The following is a 14,529-nucleotide window of genomic DNA, read 5'->3' on the forward strand; positions in this document are numbered from 1 at the left end:
GTTTTTCTGGTCTTAAAGGTGTGTTTTGCCTCGTTGATGCCACTTTTTCATTCTTACTCTTTCCGAATAACACAGAAGCGAAGTATGTTACGGAAAAGGCTGCCTTCGCAATTCAACAATTTCCTCAATGCGAAATGACGAAACTAATTTGGGAGGACGACGGTTCAAACCCGCGTCGGGCCATTCTGATTGAGGTTTACCGTGATGTCCCTAAATCACTTCAGGCAAATGCCGGGATGGTTCCTTTGAAAGGGCACGGCCAACATCCTTCCCCAGTCTTGCCTAATACGATGTTTCCGATGGATCGCTGTTTGGTCTCTTCCCCAAATCAACTAACCAACGAAACTGATATTCCGTCTATGTCCTCCTCCCGAAAATTCTGAGAACATAGTTTTCTACATCTGGACGGTTTGCAATATTTCCTTTTCTCAGCGTTGAAGTAGAGCGCTCTTAGAGTTCTATTGATACGAAATCTAAAGTCAAATTACAGTAATAAAACTTCAGTAAAATTAACCAGCGCAACTGAAATTAGTATATATAAAAGAAAATATCGCTTGAACGAGCCCACTGACTAACGGAATGTGATTCCTTTACGTTTTAGACTAAATCTAAACGATTAGTACACCTGTAAATGATGCGCTCTCGCATTTTTCATCAAAACACTTCCAACAGAAGCTTCAGTTAGGAGCTACTAACATGGCGAACGTCGGCTTCAAGTCTGTGACGTCATGACAGATCTTATTATTATACCTGCATGGATAAGATGTTTAGGCTATATGCTCTGTGTTGTTGTTGTTGTTTTCAGTCTGAAGAGTGATTTGATGCAGCCTTCGACGCTGCTGTTATCATAAGCAAGCCACACCATCTCCGAATAACTACTGCAGCCTACACCAATTTGAACCCGCTTACTCTTTTCGTACATTCGTACCCTCCTCCATTCCACCACCACCCTCTCCCGCATTATCAAATTCATGATTCCTTGATCCCTTGGGATGTATTCTGTTCGTTCTTTTAATTGTAACATCAATTTCTTTTTCTCCAATTCGATTCAGTACCTCGATCTACCTATCTAACCTTCAGCATTCTGCTGTATCACCACGTTTCCAAAGCTTCTCTCTTCTTCTTATATGAACTGCCTGCCGCCCACGTTTCCTTACCGTACAGTCTACACCCAAGATGAATGCGCTACTTATATTACGAGTAGGTGTTATAAAATCTTGTTTTTCCCAGCTGTTTTTCTCTTGCTGTAGCCAGCCTATATTTTATATACTCTCTACTTCGGCCACCTTCTGCCCAAATAGCAGAACTCATCTATTGTATTGTATGTTAATCGGGGACCTAGAAATGACGGAGAGGCTACGTCCTCGCCGCAGCCGCAGTGGTCCACAACCTCACGACGACTACCGCAGTCCACTTCGCCCCACGGCCGCCCTACACCGAACCCATGGTTATTGTGCGGTTCGGCCCCCGGTGGACCTCCCAGGGAACGTCTCACACCAGACGAGTGTAACCCCTATGTTTGCGTGGTGGAGTGATGGTGGTGTGCGCGTACGTGGAGAACTTGTTTGCGCAGCAATCGCCGACGGAATAAGGGGAACCAGCCCGCATTCGCCGAGGCAATTGGAAAACCGCCTAAAAACCATCCACAGACTAGCCGGTTCACCGGACCTCGACACAAATCCGCCGGGCGGATTCGTGCCGGGGACCAGGCGCTCCTTCCCGCCCGTTGTCGTGCGTTAGACCGCACGGCCAACCGGGCGGGCTACTAACTCATCTTTTAGTGTCTCATAGCCTAATCTAATTTCTTCTGCATCGCCTGATTTAATTCGGCTGCATTCCATAATCCTTGTTCTCTTCTGTCTTTTCAAGACACTGTCTATTACAAAGAAATATGGTAGTGTAATAGCGGCCTAACGGTCGCTCAGTTATCACCGCGCGGCGTGCATTCTGCTCCCATTTCAATATTGCGCCCCGCGGTCGTCTTCCTGGCCGGAAGTCGATTGTTTCATGCATAAATCACTTCCGGGAAACTACTGATGTGTATAACACGCGTGCCGAGGTTTCCGTACAGCCTTAATTATGTGTACAGACAGTTCATAAATTCTGGGAATCTAGAATCTCGACGATTTTTGCCTGTTGTCGACGTTAACGCTCGCAAGATATTGGTGCCGTGGAGACCAAGACTCCCGAGAATGTTTTAATTCCAAGTTTGAAGTCGAACAACGAATGACAAAAGATATATTTTGTTGGTGTGATGTAATTAGAAATTTACTACCTTGTGGCTTTTATCCTTTACTTGAACAGTGAAACCTTGCTTCTTGCTCAGCTTCATGATTGTAGTCCAACGGGAAGCACACTATAAATTTCGATGAGTGCTTTTGCGAGTATCAAAACGTGTGACATAAATGGCCGTATCTTTCAATAGCCATGAACTTAGAAGCTTCAATTTTTAGCACCGCCAAGGGACCGTACACCTTACTATTGACCAAATGTTCAACTTGATACGTGTACCCGTTCCTGGGAAAAAGCGTTTTTAAGAATCCGTCGGACGAACAGACAAACAGGCGGACGGACAAAAAGGTGATTCTTTATGGGTTCCGTTTTTGCCGATTGAGGTATGGAAGACAAAGGAAAAAAAGCTTGGGCTTCTACGAACAGCTAGGCCAGCCCCAAAACATTGACATTGTAAGGCTTTCTGTTCTGCGATCTCATCAGCATTCTGTCCGAAACATGCTTCTGCTGTTGGGTTGTCTGCTTGTTTTGTGAGAAGAATCCTTCATGAAGAACGAAAATGTCGTGCGTACAAAGTGCCTGTGGGGCAGTCATTTAATTCACACGATTTCGTTGCTCGAGGAAATCCACGTGAGGCGCTTCTTGGCATGCTTTAGGACTCACTCGTTTCTTCAGTAATGAGGCTCACTTCCACCTTTCGGTATCTGTAAATAAGCACAACAAGCGCTTCTGGAGAGCTGATACTCGTAGTCAACTTCATCAGCGCCCCCCACATTTACAACGTGTAACTGTTTGGTGTGCACTATCGCAAGTTGGAATAAGTAGTCCGTGTTTTGTTGAAGGAAACGAACGGGTAATTTCGGTGACTTCTGATATGTCGACACGATTCAGGGTTTTTTCGTGCCATCATTCAACCAGACAGATGTGCGAGATGTATCCCGTGTTTGTCAGTGACTGGTTAGCGGCAACATTTCGCAGGACTACTCAGTTCCATAAAGGAGCGTTCTACACTTGCCAGCCCGGTCGCTACATGCGACTATTTCTTATGAGGCTCCCTAAAATCATTTCTGTACGACGATCGCCCTAGAACTCTGCTTCACCTGAAGAACAACAGTCGTCACGCAGTCAACTTCATACCCGTCGATATGCTGGAAAGAGCCGAACGATACTTCAGAGTCCGATTAACGCAGTGTATTGATAATAATGGACGCACTGTGCGAGGCATTATCTTCAAATCTGTATTAAGATTTAAACGTTGCATTTGATGCTATTCAAACAATTAAATATAAATCTACATTATTTATTGAAAAAATTGAATTCTTATGTAAAAGGGTTGCTCTGCCCCGCCCTGTACATACATAATAATGAAATTTTTGTCCTTTGCTATGCTTCGTGTTGCTGGAGTTTGAATGATGTGCGCTGTACTTTCGACACACAGTCTCAGAACTATGCTCGTGTAAAGATGTTTTTGTGTAGAGACTGGGCCCGCATCTCGTGGTCGTGCGGTAGCGTTCTCGCTTCCCACGCCCGGGTTCCCGGGTTCGATTCCCGGCGGGGTCAGGGATTTTCTCTGCCTCGTGATGGCTGGGTGTTGTGTGCTGTCCTTAGGTTAGTTAGGTTTAAGTAGTTCTAAGTTCTAGGGGACTGATGACCATAGATGTTGAGTCCCATAGTGCTCAGAGCCATTTTGTAGAGACTGGTGTGTGACGGAGAGCCGGCCGACTGAGAGTGTTGTTGTTGTGTGTTGGCAGGGCCGGCGACGCAGCGAGCAATGGCCTGCTGGAGGAGTACCTGCCCGAGCGGCCGTCCAGGGCGGCGGCTCCAGGCGTGGGTCAGCTCCAGCTCCAGCAGGCTGCGCAGGGGGCGGCGCCGCCCACGCAGCTGGGGGCGGCGGGGGGCGGCAGGGGCGGCGACGGACACGCCGCCACCAGCAGCGCCGGTTCTCTCGACAGGGTGAGTCCCACACCAGAATGGATTTGCTCTGCAGCGGAGTGTGCGCTGTTTTCCAACTTCCTAGCAGATTAAAACTGTATGCCCCACTGGGTTCGAATCTAGGACGTTTGTCTTTCGTGGTCCTCAGCCGACTATGCTGTTACAGCTTTACTTCCGTCTGTACCCCATCTCTTACCTCCCAGCCACGTGGTCTAGGGCGCCCTGTCACGGTTCGCGCGGCTCCCTCCCTCCGTCGGAGGTTCGAGTCCTCCCTGGTGTGTGTGTGTGTGTGTGTGTGTGTGTGTGTGTGTGTGTGTGTGTGTTTTGTCCTTAGCGTAAGTTAGTTTAACTTAGGTTAAGTAGTGTGTAAGACTAGGGATCGATGACCTCAGCAGTTTGGTCCCATAGGAACATAATCACAAATTTCCAAATTTTTCTTACCTCCCTAACTTCACAGAAGTTCTCCTGCATACCTTGCAGGACTATTACTCTTGATCCTAGATTCAAGTTACGGTCCGACACACGATTATAATCTTTCAGGAAGTTTCAGGCCATCTGATATATTTTTTCTTCCATATTTTGTCACCAATCTTGTGGCTGGTCCGCTGTGGCCCAGCACGACTTTGACTCCTGTGTCAACCTTTTCACGTCAGAGTACCTCTTGCACCCTGGGTCGTCCTCATCTAGCTCTAGTATCATGCAAATGATTCTCTGATGTCTTAACACATGTGCTATCGTCCTGTCCCTTGTCAATGTTCACCACCCACGTATTTCCCTCCACGCCCCGATTCTGCGGAGGACTCAGGCAACGATCCAGTAGGCGGGGGGCTGGCTGTCATGCTTGTCATGACCCCCTGAATGATGTAAAAACACATTCCCATTATATTAACGTATTATATACTTGTTTTTTCTTCTCAGACGGGCCAACCATGTAACAGGTAGCAGTTTCAGTCCCTTATTCGTTATTTTCTTTTCTTCCAGTATACTTTTCGTCTGTTCGCTATGCTATGTTTTTCCTTCCTGTCTTCTGACCATTTCAGATCAGATTTTCTCACACTCCTACCGTGTAGTCCTTCCATATTCAGTACTTTTTCTCTAAACACTTCTTTCAGTTGTTTCTTCATCTTTTATGTTATCTTTTTCTAAATCTGTTTTTTCCTTCGTGATCCGTCTTGTATCTGACATTTTGTTCCACAAATATTCAGGGATCTTTTTGGTCAATATCCTGTCTTGCAGTTGATACAGTTTATTCGATACAAATGCCCAAAAATACTAGTGTTCTTTTTCTCATTAATTCTAATTTGTTTTCTGTGTTCGATCAATTTCATCATTACTTCGTAATTTTCAACCTTCCATAGTTTTTCCGGAGTCTAATGTTTTCCCAGTGATTCTCCTTTCTACTATTTACAAATTATGTAACTTATACTTTAATGCTAGTCATTCGCTTGCATATAAACATGCTCGACTCACTATTATATTGCAGAACCTTATTTTTGCAGATTAGACATGGGTTTTTTACTGTTAAAGTCGTTAGTTATAACCAAGCTCTTCCCGTTTTATGAATAATTTCTTCTTCAGCAGCTTTACGCAGACCAATTTTTTTGGATTATCTCCCGAAGATATTAAAGTTTTTAACCTTCTCTATCTAACCATTATCTGTGTTCAGAGATTTCGGCGCCATTTTAATTCTTGTTAAAAAAAAATTTTCTGTAGAAATTCTTAAGCCACTCTGACTGACTATTTCTTCGAAATGTTAAACATGTGTGAATTCCTAAGGGACCATACTGCTGCGGTCATCGGTCCCTAGACTTTACACACTACTTAAAGTAACTTATGCTAAAAACATCACATACACCCATGCCCGAGGGAGGACTCGAACCTCCGGCGGGTTTCTTCTAAAGTTTTATACACTTCTGTTATTATTATTATTATTATTATTATTATTATTGCTCGAGGCATGTGTTTCACGTTAAACGTGTATTTGAGGATAAGTTGTATTTGGGGAGTGGTGGGGCGAGAGAAGAGACGGTAGAAGACGGTGACCCACAAAACCAGACTATGGCTCCATGCGTAGGAGGATCAACTGACTACTTGTTAGCCCACTTAATTTGTAAGATCCTCCTATAGCACCACATTTCAAATCCTTCGATTCTCTTATTTTTCGCATTTCTCAGCAGTCATTGATTTACTTCCGTACAGTGCCGAGCACCAAACGTACAATCCTACCGTGTCGTTTATTGGGCAGCTCTCAATCATAGTCTCAAAACTGAAACTGAGGACGATAGGAACAGACAGCAGTATTGTCTTACTCCTTTCCTTAAGTCAGTCCAATTGATACTTCGCCCCCCCCCCCCTCTCTCTCTCTCTCTCTCTCTCTCTCTCTCTCTCTCTCTCTCTCTCTCTCTCTCTGCATTTGCAGTCTACCCTCGTTTCGCTCATTATAGTAGTAATCTTATGCCAAATCACGATCGACTGCCTGTTAGTTGACCTAAATATTTGAGTGCACTTACTCTTGTCAAATTGTTTACTACTAATTAATGCCATGACTATATCTTTCTCTGTGCAATTTACTTACGGATATATATTCATCCATATCTTTCAGTGTTTACGATTGTGTGTACCGTGTATTTTCCTAATTTAACCATTTTACTTGGAAATCCTGGTCAGTGCTGTGGCACGGTTGCTCTGATGTGCACGGAGATCTAGCGCCATATTCAAAGCTTTTCTAAGTAATCTGTTTCATTGCATGCAATGAATCGACGGTGGCTCTACCTCTTCAAAATCCGCATTGGTATCCTTTATTGTTGGTGGTTGCTATTGACTGTTATAGTGAAAGTTTTCTAGACCAGCGTAATACCCCTGTATTATAGTTTTATCTCATTTGTTGTGTAGTGATTGTCAATGCCTCTAAAGTGCGAAAGAAAATAAATAATTTGTTTTTAAGTAATAAATGTAAACTGGAAGAAAAGTTTATCAAATCAAATGAAAACAGGGAAATTTATCGTGCAATCAAGCAGATTCTCAAAAGATACCACTCGAAGCCAGTTGGATGTAAAGATTAGCGCTTGTTGATTATGAAAGAAGAGAAACAGATAAACGATGGACAAAACATTTGTAGTAGTTACTGAGTCAAGAAGAAAGGGGGAGGGGAACAGCTGTGCGCAGAAGATAGAGAAAAGGGGGAACGAAAACATACGGGACTCAGAAATACGAAAAGAACTAGCAAAAGAAGAAATAGACGGCTTAAAAGAAACAAAGCACTGGGCGAGATGAAATAACAGATGAATTCCTAAAACACTCGGGTACTAATTTTTTGTTTTCACTCTTCTCCATCTCCAAATTGACGACTCCGTGATGCCTCTGGGATGTCCTGTCGGTGGATCTCCTGTTGTGGTCTAATTGTGATAAAAAAATTCTCCCCAATTCGTCTCAGTGCCGCTTTATTAATATTATTAATTAGACATCTCGTCAACACCGTAAGCTGTATGCAAATATTTAACAGCCGTATCAGTTTCAGAGTACAGAGCCCATCGTCAGTGATACATATTACGTACATCTATCAAATGCTGTGCGTGTCAATTATAAATTCTCTGTGATGTCAAAATCGATGGTAATCACGCAGTACAGAGGTCGGTGTGCGTACATGTTATTGCATTGTCTGTAGCGCCACATTGCTAATTTTTTTTTTCTCTCGTCGTCTGAACTGTTTATAGTCCATGTTTTACTTTAACACAAGACTGCACTCAAACAAATAGCTACAGAAAAGATTTCTGAATACTTAAATTTCCATTCGGTGTTAACAAACTATTTTTCTCGAAAACGGTGCGTCCAGTTTTCTTCCGCTAAAAAATGCGTTTTAGCCAAACTAAGAAAATGTAAATATAATTGTGAACACTAGCTTTCTGTAAGCTGCTGGAAAAATAAAGCAAAGAACTCCAGAGTTTCACACGGAAACTGGGGAAAATATACTAACGAGGAAAAGAGCTCTCAAAACTGAACATTTGTTCTTTAAATCGTTTTTTTATATTTTAGTCTCTTCCTGGAGCTGATTATTTGAATGACGCTTACTGGAAAAATTAAAGTTCGTAGAATAATGGTACAGTGTAGGAGAAAACGTTTTCTTACACTTTTAACTTCGAATAAGCTTGAATAAATTAGTAAAAAATGACAGTTTTCAGTCTCAGTTCAAAATTCTTTCCATCATGATGTAAGAACATTAGTGCCAGCCTTTGTATCTTTGCATCTGCGAACGACATGCGTGCTTGGAGAATTCTGTTGTCACCAGTAACTGTCCCACCTCAGATTCTTTAAAGAATCTACCTGCCGTGCGCAGAACTGGTTGCATATGATCTGCAATTTGCGTTCCAACTTAAGAAAAACTAGTTTTTCAGTGTCTTGGTGTTTATGACCATCTCTTGAATTACGTGTCGTACAGTTTTTCGCAGGTGCATTGAGTGGTATATGTGGCTACTGTCTGCAAAATGTGTTGCGAATAGAGCTAGTTTAAAGAGATAATAAATTAAAACATGGTGCCTAATGCTGGAATTTTGTTCCGTGAAAAGCGAAAAATAATTTTTTTTCCTTTAATGATTTTATGGGAGGTACAGCGAGAAAAAAATTCGGGAACGTTTAAAGTATGGTGGAAGACGGTAAGTGCTGTGTTTCTCAAATACTCTGTTGTTATAACCTGGTTAATTGGCACGCCTAATTTAATAGCCGCGCGGAGTGGCCGCGCTGTTAGACGCGCCATGTAACGGATTGCGCGGCCCCTCGCGCTGGAGGTTCGAGTCCTCTCTCTGGCATGGGTGTTGTTCTTAGCATAAGGTAGTTTAAGTAGTGTGTAAGTCGAGGGACCAATGACCTCAGCAGTTTGGTCCCTTAGGAATTCACACATATTTGAATTTTTTTTAAATTTTGATATTTCAGTTAAACCTGTAACGCAGGATTATACACCTTAATGAATAGGTTAACATTTTGAATTTTTAAATTCGGGCAATAATTATATGAAGAACTAAAAAAAAAAAATGTTGCCCTAAAGGCCGTTAGGTAGGCAACATGCAACTGGGACTATGCACCGTCTTACCTGTTTCGTAATACAGATATGATATCGCGTGTTTGATGTGTACAAGAATGACATAATCTTCTGCAGTACAACCTGGTGACTTTGTTGGCCAAGAAACGAGCCCTCCTCTACCAAACCATCGACCAGGTGCGTCAAGCTACCAAGAAAAAATATGCTGGGCACCCACTTCCCTGCAATCAATTTAACGTTTGTGCCACTAGAGAGACATGTTTTAGCATCTCCGGCTGTGCGTCTCAGAGTAATTGAGAGTACCGCTCACCATTCAATTGTTCATAAAATAAAGACCTGATAATTTTGTCGTGGATGAGTGCAAACCAGTTGTGTACGCTCCAGACATGCAGGTTATTTTGTTGGTGTTATACGTAGGTTCTTTCTTCTGATCAATAGTGACAATATGGATATTTTTCTCGATAATAGATTTGAACGTGGCTTCGGCACTTCATAGTACGAGGTGCATTCAAGTTCTAAGGCCTCCGAATTTTTTTTCTAATTAACTACTCACCCGAAATCGATGAAACTGGCGTTACTTCTCGACGTAATAGCCCTGCAGACGTACACATTTTTCACAACGCTGACGCCATGGCAGCGGCGAAGGCTTCTTTAGGAGTCTGTTTTGACCACTGGAAAATCGCTGAGGCAATAGCAGCGCGGCTGGTGAATCTGCGGCCACAGAGAGTGTCTTTCATTGTTGGAAAAAGCCAAAAGTCACTAGGAGCCAGGTCAGGTGAGTAGGGAGCATGAGGAATCACTTCAAAGTTGTTATCACGAAGAAACTGTTGCATAACGTTAGCTCGATGTGCGGGTGCGTTGTCTTGGTGAAACAGCACACGCGCAGCCCTTTCCGGACGTTTTTGTTGCAGTGCAGGAAGGAATTTGTTCTTCAAAACATTTTCGTAGGATGCACCTGTTACTGTAGTGCCCTTTGGAACGCAATGGGTAAGGATTACGCCCTCGCTGTCCCAGAACATGGACACCATCATTTTTTCAGCACTGGCGGTTACCCGAAATTTGTTTGGTGGCGGTGAATCTGTGTGCTTCCATTGAGCTGACTGGCGCTTTGTTTCTGGATTGAAAAATGGCGTCCACGTCTCATCCATTGTCACAACTGACGAAAAGAAAGTCCCATTCATGCTGTCGTTGCGCGTCAACATTGCTCGGCAACATGCCACACGGGCAGCCATGTGGTCGTCCGTCAGCATTCGTGGCACCCACCTGGATGACACTTTTCGAATTTTCAGGTCATCATGCAGGATTGTGTGCACAGAACCCACAGAAATGCCAACACTGGAGGCGATCTGTTCAACAGTCATTCGGCGATCCCCCAAAACAATTATCTCCACTTTCTCGATCGTGTCGTCAGACCGGTTTGTGCGAGCTCGAGGTTGTTTCGGTTTGTTGTCACACGATGTTCTGCCTTCATTAAACTGTCGCACCCATGAACGCACTTTCGACACATCCATAACTCCATCACCACACGTCTCCTTCAACTGTCGATGGATTTCAATTGGTTTCACACCACGCAAATTCAGAAAACGAATGATTGCACACTGTTCAAGTAAGGAAAACGTCGTCATTTTAAGTATTTAAAACAGTTCTCATTCTCGCCGCTGGCGGTAAAATTCCATCTGCCGTACGGTGCTGCCATCTCTGGGACGTATTGACAATGAACGCGGCCTCATTTTAAAACAATGTGCATGTTTCTATCTCTTTCCAGTCCGGAGAAAAAAAAATCGGAGGCCTTAGAACTTGAATGCACCTCGTATGACAGGTGTGATGTTCAAATCTTGGTTCAGAAACCAGGTCAAAAGGCGATTCTTGTGTGGAATTTCTTCGCTTAATGTGAATATCTCAAGCGCTTCACACCGCGTCGTTAGTCAGGGGTAATACTGACCAGAGAAGTGCGTGACCTCGAATAGCGAGAATGGCACAAAGAGGTGCATCTAGTACAAACCGCTGACTCCTGAAACAGTGGTATGGGCCACTCGTATGCAAAACTGTGTGTCTTACCTTCGAAGGAATTTGAACGATCATCTATTCGATGTCATAGATACATTGATAACACTGAGAAACAAACCGTCGATATAGTAGGACCGAAAACATTTCGTTGTCGAGATTTATGGCATTATTGCTGTCTGCTTAAAATAATTAGGCTGCCCGAACAACAAACTTTTTCTACTGATCTGATAGTGCAGCACAGCTTTTCAGTCGTCAAAGTGCGGCTGTGGGATTTCTGTGGAGTGGTCAAAGTGAAGTGGAACGCAGCAATATGCACATCTGACTAAAGCCAGTTTATCACATTCAGCATGTTCTGGAATCTTAACAGCCACATATCTTCGATTGAAAATGTAATTAGTGTTGCCTTTGATACAGGACTGCTCGAATGCAGAAGTGATGCTGAATGAGAAAAATTATGTGCCTACGTGCCTTTACTGTAATTTTTAAATCTGATGGCGGCTGCAAAGCCGAAACCGGTTGTCAATATTAATGAAATAGTTCATTACCAAAGCTAGTCGGAGGTTGTGCTCCAAAAATGAACAGCATAGAGACAGAAGTGGTAACACTTTCTGCAGGACCTGACCATCAGTTTGCAGGACAGTGCTCAAGCACGTACAGCGCAAGCTGTTACTCATTTGTTTGACTGATTAGGCTGCTAAGTGCTATACCACATACTGCACTCCCCTGACTTAAGCCCTCGTGACTTCAACTCGATTTCTAAACTGAAGGAAACACTTCACGGCATTCGCTTCAGAACTGCTACAAATTCGTCGGGCAATAGACCGCGCCGCTCGAACTGTCAACACAACTGGCACTGCTAAGAGTATCCTAAGACTCCCACATCGCTGGCAACGGGTTATACACAATGCTGGTGACTACTTTGAAGGTCAGTTAAACTTTGAAACGCGTATCTATTTTACAATGTAGGCTTTCACGGCCGGTGTTGTCTTCAGTTAAAACTTCCAGGCTGAGAGGCCGTGGTCGATGTATAAAATTTCCACCTGACGTTTCGTCTCCATCTGCGGTAGACAGAAATCTTCTGAGGTCGTCCGGCTACTGCCCCGGACGACCTCAGAAGATGTCTACCGCAGATGGAGACGAAACGTTAGGTGAAAATTTTATACATCGACCACAGCCTCTCAGCCCGGAAGTTTTAACTGAAGACGTATCTATTTTGTACGAGCTGTAAATAAATAGTTGCCACTATTAAAGTTCCAACCCTCGTATAGTAGAAAGTATGGATGATAAGAAGAAGAAAATAGTGGCAGTCGCTGGCGGCTTTTACGATATGTACTCATATGTTTCTCGACTGCCCTTACAGCCAACAAGCTTCGGGCCTTGAAACCTCTTCCCGTGGCTTGGACGTCCTCCTCACGCCCTTCTCGGCGGGAGGAGGTAGTTTTGGCCCGGTTAAGAATTGGACACTGCCGGTTCAGCCATCGCCATCTGCTGACGGCTGCGCCGACGCCGTTCTGCCCATGTGGGCAATTGCTGACGGTCCGCCACATTTTAATGTCGTGTCCGGATTTTAACGCATTGCGTCTCGACCTAAACCTGCCATGTACTTTAGATGCCGTTTTAGCGGATGACCCACGAGCAACTGCTCGTGTTCTTCGTTTTATCAATTTGACAAACCTCACTAAGGACATTTGATGATGCCGTTTTTAATCCTATGCCTGTCAGTCTGTCTTTTATCGTGTTTTCCCTTTTAGTTGTTGTTTTAAACTTGTGCCTCGCGGTGCATTCTTAACGTCGTCAGGGCGCTAATGACCATTGAAGTTGTGCGCCCTAAAACCACAAAAAAAAAAAAAAAATGTTTCTCGAAAGAAAAATCACGCAATACCTGTAAAATGAAATGACTGTGTGGCATGGATGGCCATGAGGCCCCATCCAGGGAAGATCGGCCACCGGGTTGAATTTCTTCGTTCAGGTGATGCCGTATTGACCTGCTTGTGTGTCAGTGACCATGAAATGGTGATACAGCCGGGAATTGAACCCGGGCCCGCTGGGTGGTAGGCAGACACATTACTTCTCAGCTAAGCATGCGGACACACAATACCACTAAAATAATAGGCGCAACACAGTGAGTAATAACAATAACGAAAATACTAGAACCAATGTTTTATTGGCAGTCACCTGTAATACTGTCTTGCCGGCTTCTGTGGCCGAGCGGTGCTAGGCGCTTCAGTCTGGAACCACGCGGCTACTACGGTCGCAGGTTCGAATCCTGCCTCGGGAATGGATGTGTGTGATGTCCTTAGGTTAGTTAGGTGTAAGTAGTTCTAAGTCTAGGGGACTCATGACCTCAGTTGTTAAGTCCCATAGTGCTTAGAGCCATTTTATAGTACTGTCTTACACAACTCTTCCCCGCCTTCTACACTGTCAAGAGGCCAACTTTTCTCTGAGGTTTTTTCTGAAATCAGTGAAGGTGTTTTAAATCTGTCTTGCGACTCCATGGAAATGCATATTTTTGTTACCAAATGTGTTTTCTTTTATTGAAGTAAAATAACGTCAGTGGTCTTAATGAAACACATATACCATTTGGCTTGCTTTTTCCATCTGAATACAGTTCATTACAAAAAATGTTCTACATCTACTTCTACATTTATACTCCGCAAGCCACCCAACGGTGTGTGGCGGAGGGCACTTTACGTGCCACTGTCATTATCCCTCTTTCCGGCTCCAGTCGCGTATGGTTCGCGGGAAGAACGACTGTCTGAAAGCCACCGTGTGCGCTCTAATCTCTCTAATTTTACATTCGTGATCTCCTCGGGAGGTATAAGTAGGGGGAAGCAATATATTCGATACCTCATCCAGAAACGCACCCTCTCGAAACCTGGCGAGCAAGCTACAACGCGATGCAGAGCGCCTCTCTTGCAGAGTCTGCCACTTGAGTTTGCTAAATATCTCCGTAACGTTATCACGGTTACCAAATAACCCTGTGACGAAATGCGCCGCTCTTCCTTAGATCTTTTCTATCTACTCTGTCAACCCGACCTGGTACGGATCCCACAATGATGAGCAATACTCAGGTATAGGTCGAAGGAGTGTTTTGTACGCCACCTCCTTTGTTGATGGACTAAATTTTCTAAGGACTCTCCCAATGAATCTCAACCTGGTACCCGCCTTACCAACAATTGATTTTATATGATCATTCCACTTCAAGTCGTTCCGCATGCATACTCCCAGATATTTTACAGAAGTAACTGCTACCAGTGTTTGTTGCGCTATCGTATAATCATACAATAAAGGATCCTTCTTTCTATGTATTCGCAATACATTACATT

General features: G+C 43.8%; 1 protein-coding gene across 5 annotated transcripts in view; it reads left to right on the forward strand.

Annotated features, from left to right (window-relative positions):
- The window catches only part of LOC126106489 (protein sprint), a 555,062-nt gene that overhangs the window by 415,001 nt on the left and 125,532 nt on the right, over window positions 1–14,529 (forward strand). For all 5 annotated transcript variants that reach the window (XM_049912792.1, XM_049912791.1, XM_049912790.1 and 2 more), the window contains one exon: window positions 3,984–4,185. In XM_049912792.1, coding sequence (XP_049768749.1) covers window positions 3,984–4,185 — 202 coding nt within the window. The remainder of the gene's footprint in view (window positions 1–3,983; window positions 4,186–14,529) is intronic.

The sequence above is a fragment of the Schistocerca cancellata genome, chromosome 10 (assembly GCF_023864275.1).
Source record: "Schistocerca cancellata isolate TAMUIC-IGC-003103 chromosome 10, iqSchCanc2.1, whole genome shotgun sequence".
NCBI lineage: Eukaryota > Metazoa > Arthropoda > Insecta > Orthoptera > Acrididae > Schistocerca > Schistocerca cancellata.